Source organism: Eimeria necatrix, genomic scaffold (assembly GCF_000499385.1).
Source record: "Eimeria necatrix Houghton genomic scaffold, Enh_scaff1470, whole genome shotgun sequence".
NCBI classification, from domain to species: Eukaryota; Apicomplexa; class Conoidasida; order Eucoccidiorida; family Eimeriidae; genus Eimeria; species Eimeria necatrix.
Window position 1 is genome coordinate 1 of NW_013652191.1, and position 7,692 is coordinate 7,692.

Here is a 7,692-nt window from a genome sequence, read left to right on the forward strand (position 1 = left end):
TATTTATATTTATATTTATATTTATATTTATATTTATATTTATATTTATATTTATATTTACATTTATACTTATATTTATATTTATATTTGTATTTACATTTACATTTATACTTATATTTATATTTATATTTATATTTATATTTATATTTATATTTATATTTACATTTATATTTATATTTATATTTATATTTATATTTACATCCATATTTAACTTCTGTAAAAGGCAAAAATGGCCATCAAAGAGAGTTTCATTTTTGGCATTTGTCTTCATTTAATTATTAAATACTTTGCATGCGCTGGCTGAGTACTAGAAGCCAAAAAGAAACAAATAAAATAAAACAAAATAAATAAAATAAATAAAATAAATAAAATAATAAAATGAATAAAATATATTATTTTACTTTCGACTTTTAGTTGCATTTCCCTCAAAGCCGCTCCTGCCCTGCTGCCTCCACGATGCCTTTTCGCGGGGCCCCTTGGGGGCCCCCTGGGGGCCCCTTGGGGGCCCCCCGGAAGGCCCCTTGGGGGGCCCCCTTGGGGACCCCTGGGGGGCCCCCGGGGCCCCCCAGTGCCTCCGGATTGCTGCTTTTAGCTGCTGCTCAGCCTCTAGAGCTTCTTGCTGCTGGCTGTCAAATTCAAAGCCTAAAAAGCGAAAGTCAAGACGCCATTGGCGGCTAGTGGGGCCCCCCTGGGGGCCCCCCTGGGGGCCCCCCTGGGGGACCCCCTGGGGGCCCCCCTGGGGGCCCCCCTGGGGGGCCCCCTGGGGGGCCCCCTTGCAGTCACAGGAGCAGATAGAGAGAGGGGGCTCCGGCTCCCTGACAAGGTTGCCGAGGTCTTTGGCTTCTCCAGAGTCAGCTGCTGCTGCTGTTGCTGCTGCTGCTGTTGCTGCTGCTGCTGTTGCTGCTGCTGCTGCTGCTGCTGCTGGGCTCGCTGCTGCATCCGAGGGCCCCATGAAGGCAGCAGCGCTGCTGTCTTGCCGACACTCGGATTGGGGCTGCGCGAGGGTATCGGGGGGCCCCCCTGTGGGGCCCCACAGGGTATCGGGGGGCCCCCCTGTGGGGCCCCCCAGGGGGTCGGGGGCCCCCCCTGTGGGGCCCCACAGGGGGTCGGGGGGGCCCCCTGTGGGGCCCCACAGGGGGGCCCCCTGCTCGTCTGCTGAGTCTTCTGTCTCTTCTGTCTCCGAGGAGAAGGCGCTGCTGCTGGGGGACGTGAGGGGGGGGAAGTGAGGGTACAGTTTTTGGACCCTTTTGTCTTTATTAATTTTCTTTTTGTCTCCTTTTGCTTTTATTTTGTCTCCTTTTTTCTTTTTCTTTGAACTCCAACAGTACCCTGCAAACCACGGGTGTCTCTTTATTTCTTTATAACCAAATCTGCACTCTTGGGGGCACAGCAAATGCTGCAGCAGGTCAACTGCCTCTGCAGACACTGTGGGGGGCCCCCCCGGGGGGCCCCCAGGGGGCCCCCCTAGGGGCCCCCCCGGGGGCCCCCCAGGGGCCCCCCCAGAGGCTCCCCAGGGGTACTCCTCAGGAAACCTCTCAGAGGACCCCCCGGGGGCCCCACCGGGGGCCCCACAGGGGGCCCCCACGGGGGCCCCCCAGGGGGCCCCTCCAGGGGCCCCCTCCTGCGCCAGGGCCTCCTTTTGGGGGGCCCCCCTAATTACAAAAGGGGGGGGAGGCAAAGTAATATACTTTTGATAGTTTCGCAGCATGCAAATAATCAACTCGGGGTTGGCGACCCCCACAACTGGCATAAAAGGAGGGTCTGAGGCCTTTGCTGCTGCTGCTGCTGCTGCTGCTGCTGCTGCTGCTGCTGCTGCTGCAGTGTCTCCTCCTGCATGCACGTCGTCCGTCGGGTCCCCACAAGGCTCCGCTGCTTGGCTCTTACTCGCGGAGTCCCCCAGCTGCCGCTGCTGCTGCTGCAGCTGCTGCTGCTGCTGCTGCTGCTGCTGCTGCTGCTGCTGCTGCTGCTGCTGCTGCTGCTGCTGCAGCTGGCGGGGCAGCACCAGCCGGCCCAGCGGCGGGAAGCCAAAGAGACACTCAAACAGCACAGCCCCAAAGCTCCACCAATCTGCTTTGCTTGAATAACCCCCAGGGGGCCCCCCTTCTGGGGGCCCCCCTTCTGGGGGCCCCCCTTCTGGGGGCCCCCCTTCTGGGGGCCCCCCTTCTGGGGGCCCCCCTTCTGGGGGCTCCCCTAGGACCGCTGTTCCTAGGGGCCCCTCTTCGATCTTTGGGGGCCCCCGGGACCCCTCTTGGGGCCCCTTTTGGGTCTCTGGGGCCCCCGTTTGGGGCCGCTGGGTCCCCTCTGGGGCCCCCGTCTGGGGCCCCCGTAGGGGCCCCCCAACTGCTGCTGGCGGGTTCGTTTTGCTGCTGCTGGGGGCCCTTTTAGGAGACAGTTTGGAGAAGTTCGAAGTGTCTCTTTGCTGCAGCAAAGCCACTTCCGGGGCCATATAAAGAAGAGTCCCCACGGCCAAGAGGGGGGCCCCCCTGGACAGCTGTTTGAACCTCCACTCCCCCACAGACTCCGGAGCCTCCTCCCAGCCCTCGCTGCTGCTGCTGCTGCTGCTGCTGCTGCTGCTGCTGCTGCTGCTGCTGCTGCTGCTGCTGCTGCTGCTGACTGCGCCGCTGGCGTCGGCCTGCTGTGTGTGCGGCGGCAGGCGCGCGGCGTGGCTGTCTGCTGCTTCGGCAGCAGCAGCAGCCGCGGGGCGCCCCGCCGCCGCCGCCGCCGCTGCTGCTGCTGCTGCTGCTGCTGCTGCTGCTGCTGCGGGCCTGCGGGGGGCCCCCCTGGCGGCGAGGCCCATGTCCACGAGGCGGAGGGCCCCCCTCTTGTCCAAGACGAGGTTTGCGGGCTTCACGTCTCTGTGAATAAACCCCAACTTGTGAACTGCATGCAGGGCCCCCGCGAGTTGTGCTGCGCAGCAGCGGGCCCGGGCCTCGGGGAGGGGCCCCTGCTGCTGCAGCAGGGCCCCCAGGCTCAGGGGGCCCCCCCACTGCAGCAGCAAAAACAAATGCTGCTGGTCTTGGAAGGCTGCATGCAGCTTCACGAGGTGTCTAGACACCTTGCTGCGGGCCAGCAGCTGCCGCTCCGCGTACACCTGCGCCCACGCGCTCGCCGCCCCCGCGCCGCTGCTGCTGCTGCTGCTGCTGCTGCTGCTGCTGCTGCTGCTGCTGCTCGCCAGGCTCGCCTTCGGGATCACTTTGAGGGCAAACTGCTGCTGCGTCTTCTTGTGCCGCACCAGCCACACGCGGCCCCCAGCGCCTTCCCCCACGAGGGCCTCCCGCTGCAGCTGCATGCGCAGCTGCTGCAGCCGCAGGGGCCCCAGCAGCTGCTGCTGCTGCAGCGCAGCCAGCAGCTGCAGCAGCTCCTTCTTCCTCCCCAGCGAGCCCACCGAACACCGCTTCCTGCTGCTGCTGCTGCTGCTGCTGCTGCTGTTCAGGGGGACACGACGCACGGCGCTGCGCCGCCGCACAGAGTTCGTACACGCAGCAGCAGCAGCAGCAGCAGCAGGTGCTGCTGCTGCTGCGTCTTCAGGGTTTTCATACTGAAAATGAGGTGATTTCGATGCTTCTAGAGGAATCCCTGCTGCTGTCTGCTGCTGCTGCTGCTGCTGCTGCTGCTGCTGCTCCAGCGGAGTCAGGTCTTCAGTTCGCAGCCCTGGGCCGGCTCCTATGGATCCAGGCGAAGCAGACGAGGCCTGCTGCTGCTGCTCTTGCTGCTGCTCTTGCTCCTGCTGCTCCCGCTGCTGCTCCAGCTCCTGCTGCTGCTGCTGCTGCTGCTGCTGCTGCTGCGCTGCGTGCTGTATGAGCGCAATGAGGCTCCGCCTGCGCCTGCAGTTGAACTCCTGGCGGCGCTTCTGGAGGCAAATGGCTGCCTTGAACAGCTGCAGCTTCCAGCCCACAGAGGCTGCTGTTGCTGCTGCTGCTGCTGCATCTGCTGCTGCTGCTGCTTCTGCTGCTGCTGCTGAGTGTTCTTGTGGAGGGTCTGTTGTGGCAGGCAGCGACGTGCCGTCGACAGCCCCTGCAGCTGCCGCGGCTGCTGCTGCTGCTGCTGTTGCTGCTGCGCCAGCAGCGCTTCCCGCAGCACCCCAGGGCTCTTTAATGCCTGCTTCTCCCCCCGCTGCTGCTGCTGCTGCTGAGGCCTCGTCTCCCTCCCCTCTGCTGCTGCTGCTGCTGCTGCCCTGCGCAGCTAACCACTGGTCAAGCAGGCTGCTGGGGCCCCCCCCAACGAGGCTGGCAGCAGAGAGCCGCCGCCAGGCGCAGGCGCATGCATGGGGCTCGGGGGGCCCCTGTGGGGTCTGTGGGGCCCCACACTGCAGCAGCGCAGCAGCAGCAGCCCCGGGAGGGGAAGATCCCCCAGAAGTGGCTGAGGTGTACATGCAGCTGCGCTGAGGTGTACAGACACCGCAGCAGCAGGTCACCGGCGTTCGCGGCGGTGTTGGGAGTCCGAGCAGCTCCAATCCCGCAGTTGAAGACTTTTAATTATTTAATTGTTTAATTGTTTTATTTTTTATTTTTTTATTGTTTTGTTTTTATTTATTTACTTGTATATCCCGCAGGAACTGCGCGCGGCGCTCGCTCCGCCTGCAGCAGACGGCTAGCTGTGCAGCTTCCGGGAGTCTTCAGCGGCGCCGCCTTGACTTTGTTTGTCAGCCAATCTTCAATTTGAAAAGTTAATCTTATTCTTTTTCAATCTGCAAAAGCAGACGCTGCCAGTTTCGCTAGCTTACCCACGAAGACACGCAGCAGCAGCAGCAGCAGCAGCAGCAGCAGCAGCAGCAGCGGCAGCAGCAGCAGCAGCCACTACGACTACACTGCGCAGCGTAGAGAGCGCGTAGCTTCTTTGGCTTTTTCAGCATTAATTGAGTCAAAAATGCAAATTAAAATAATAAAACAAATTTAATTTAATATAATTTCAGTGAATTAAACACATTAGACCCCTGCGCCCCAGCTTGTGCCTGCAGATCTCGCAGCAGCAGGGGGGCCCCCAGCGCCGCTGCGCTGCTGGGGGCCCCCCAGCCCATGGCAGCAGCAGCAGCAGCAGCAGCAGTTCTTGAGCTGTTTAATTCAATTTTTTAAATATTATTTAATTTGTTTTAAGCCCTTCCTGCTAGGCTGCTTGAATCCCAGATCGGGGGCCCCCCGGCAGCAGCAGCAGCCAGATCCAGCAGCAGGGGGGCCCCCCGGAGGGCCCCTGCCAGGGCTTGGGGGCCCCCTGGGCATTCCCAGGTGTATCGACAGCTGCGGGGCCCCACAGCCGCGTCTGGCCCGAGCGTGGGGTGTACGTACACCGCAGGCTGTGAGGTGTCTCGACAGCCACACAATGACCTCCGGGGGCCCCCAAGGCCTTTCTTGCTTCTGTCTCTGCGTCTCTTCCGCCCCACAGCGCAGACTTGCTGCTGCTGCTGCAGCAGCAGCTGCTGCTGCTGCTGCATGCAAACGCATGCAGACAGGGTTCAGAGCTTGTGGGGCTTTGGGGGGCCCCGGGGGGCCCCGGGCCAGCGCCTGAAAATGCGCCCCAAGCTCAAGCCGCCCCTGCTGCTGCTGCAGCAGCAGCAGCAGCAGCAGCGGCGGCAGCGCCTGTTGCTGCTGAAGCTGCTGCTGCTGCCCCTGTGCTTGCTGCCCCTGCTGCTGCCTCAGCCGGTTGCTTGTGTCTCGCTGCAGCAGCAGCAGCAGCAGCAGCAGCAGCCTTGTCTCCGTGTCCGAGGCGTCTCCTCGCGCTGCTTCCTGCTGTCTCCCCTGCCTCCCTCGTTTAGGGCCCCAGCAGCAGCAGCAGCAGCAACAGCAGCAGCAGCAGCAGCAGCCAACGGGGGCCTCTCGAGGGCCCCCGGTGCATGCAGGGGGCCCCCCTGGGGCCCCCTGGGGCCCCCCGAAGCTATAGGGGGCCCCCACAACCTCTGCACTGTGGCAAGGTGCAGCAGAAAGCCTTTCCGCAGCGCAGCAGCAGCAGCAGCAACAGCAGCAGGAGCAGCAGCAGCAGCAGGGGCCCCCCCAGCCGCGGGGCAGGAGGGGGCTGCATTCGGCGGGGCTGGAGAGGGAGAGACGCAGCAGCAGCCACCTGCTGCTGCTGCTGCTGCTGCTGCTGCTGCGTCAGCAGCAAAAGCTAAACCAGTCAAGGGGCCCCTCTCCAGACAGCCCGGGGGGCCCCCCAGAGGGGGCCCCCCTCCTCCCGCCTCCTCTGGCCCGCCCCGCATGAGCTCAGCGGCAAGCAGCCAAACCCTAAACCCTAAACCCTAAACCGTAAACCCTAAACCCTAAGTCTTATCAATAAGCCGAAGCCCCTAGCTGCAGTGCTTGTGCTGAACCCTAGGTGGCTCTCTTTGTTGGCCTAGTCTGGGACGGCAGGTTTGCATAAAAGGGTTTAGAGTTTAGGGTTTAGGGTTTAGGGTTTAGGGTTTAGGGTTTAGGGTTTAGGGTTTAGGGTTTAGGGTTTGGGGCTTTGGGTGTCCTACAGGCTCCCTTCTCTGGAAGCACCCAGGATGCTCCCAGGAAGGCGCAGCAGCGCAGCAGCCCGAGCCCACAATCTCTACAGCAGCAGCAGCAGCAGCAGCAGCAGAAGCAAGTGCAGCAGCAGCAGCAGCAAGTGCAGCAGCAGCAGCAGCAGAAGCAAGTGCAGCAGCAGCAGCAGCAGCAACACCCAGTGGCTCCAGGGAGGAGACCAGAAGCGAAGCAGCAGCTCAAGCAGCGCCAGCAGCAAAAGCAGCAGCCGTGGCAGCAGCAGCAGCCGTGGCAGCAGCAGCAGCAGCAGCAGCCGTGGCAGCAGCAGCAGCAGCCAGGCAAGCTGCTGCAGCAGCGGCAGCAGCAGCGACGACAGCCGCTGCAGCAGGCAGCCCTTCAGCAGCAGCAGCAAGCTCGCCAGGTGCAGAGACACCAGCAGCACCAGCAGCTGCAGCACCAGCAACTCGAGCAACAGCAGCAGCAGCAGCAGCAGCAGCAGCAGCTAGTTGAGGACAGCCTGGAATTGGTGTCTTGGCTCCGGGACACAAAACACCCTCTTGAAGGTGAGCAGAGTTTTGCTGCTGAGGTGTACGTACACCCGGTTTGCTGCTGCAGTGTACATACACCCAAGCTGGACTTGTGCACAGAGTCCAGCTGCGCCCCAGTTGCTGCTGAAGCCGCAAGGCCTTTAATTGCTGCTGCTGCTGCTGTTGCTGCTGCTGCTGTTGCTGCTGCTGCTGCTGCTGCTGCTGCGGAGAATGCCACACTTTGGGTTCTGCTCTCCGGAAGCCAACGCGCAGCGCTAGGGTTTAGGTTTTAGGGTTTAGGGTTTAGGGTTTAGCGTATAAGGCTCCAGGCGCCCTTGCTTCTAGGGTTTAAGGTGAGGGTTTGGCTAGGGTTTAGGGTTAGGGTTTAGGGTTTGTGTGTCTTTGAAGGCTTGATTGTCTCTAAGAGCAGCAGCACCCTTGGAGTGCAGCTGCTGCTGCCAGCAGCAGTGCAGCAAATGCTGCCCCCCAAGTTGTCTCTTCCAAAGCAGCTATTTGCTGCAGCAGGGGGGCCCCCCGGGGGCCCCCGGGGGGCCCCCCGGCGCAGTGGGGGGGCCCCCGAGGCCCCTCGGCGAGGACCCAGAGGCCCTGTGGGAAGGCCTGCAGCAAGGAGACACCATTCAGCTGCAAGTCATTGGCGTCCGCCAGCAGCAGCAGCAGCAGCAGCAGCAGCAGCAGCAGCAGCAGCAGCAGCAGCAGCAGGGGTGGGGGGGCGG

General features: G+C 61.5%; 2 protein-coding genes across 3 annotated transcripts; one reads left to right on the forward strand and one right to left on the reverse strand.

Moving 5' to 3' along the window:
• Nucleotides 1-397: 397 nt before the first annotated feature.
• On the reverse strand, nt 398-4,372 carry ENH_00014760 (the record flags this gene model as incomplete). 2 transcript variants are annotated; one of them, XM_013579118.1, is made up of 1 exon in its annotated part: nt 398-4,372. In XM_013579118.1, the coding sequence occupies one exon, from the start codon at nt 4,370-4,372 to the stop codon at nt 398-400; it is 3,975 nt and encodes a 1,324-aa protein (XP_013434572.1). The 2 variants fall into 2 exon arrangements, with proteins under 2 accessions (XP_013434572.1, XP_013434573.1); XM_013579119.1 differs by having other exon boundaries at nt 398-2,446.
• A 1,132-nt stretch (nt 4,373-5,504) lies between these two features.
• ENH_00014780 (hypothetical protein) lies at nt 5,505-7,237 on the forward strand (the record flags this gene model as incomplete). The annotated part of the gene is made up of 3 exons (XM_013579120.1): nt 5,505-6,104; nt 6,448-6,994; nt 7,221-7,237. 3 exons carry the CDS (start codon nt 5,505-5,507, stop codon nt 7,235-7,237), a joined length of 1,164 nt encoding a protein of 387 aa, XP_013434574.1.
• Nucleotides 7,238-7,692: the final 455 nt, after the last annotated feature.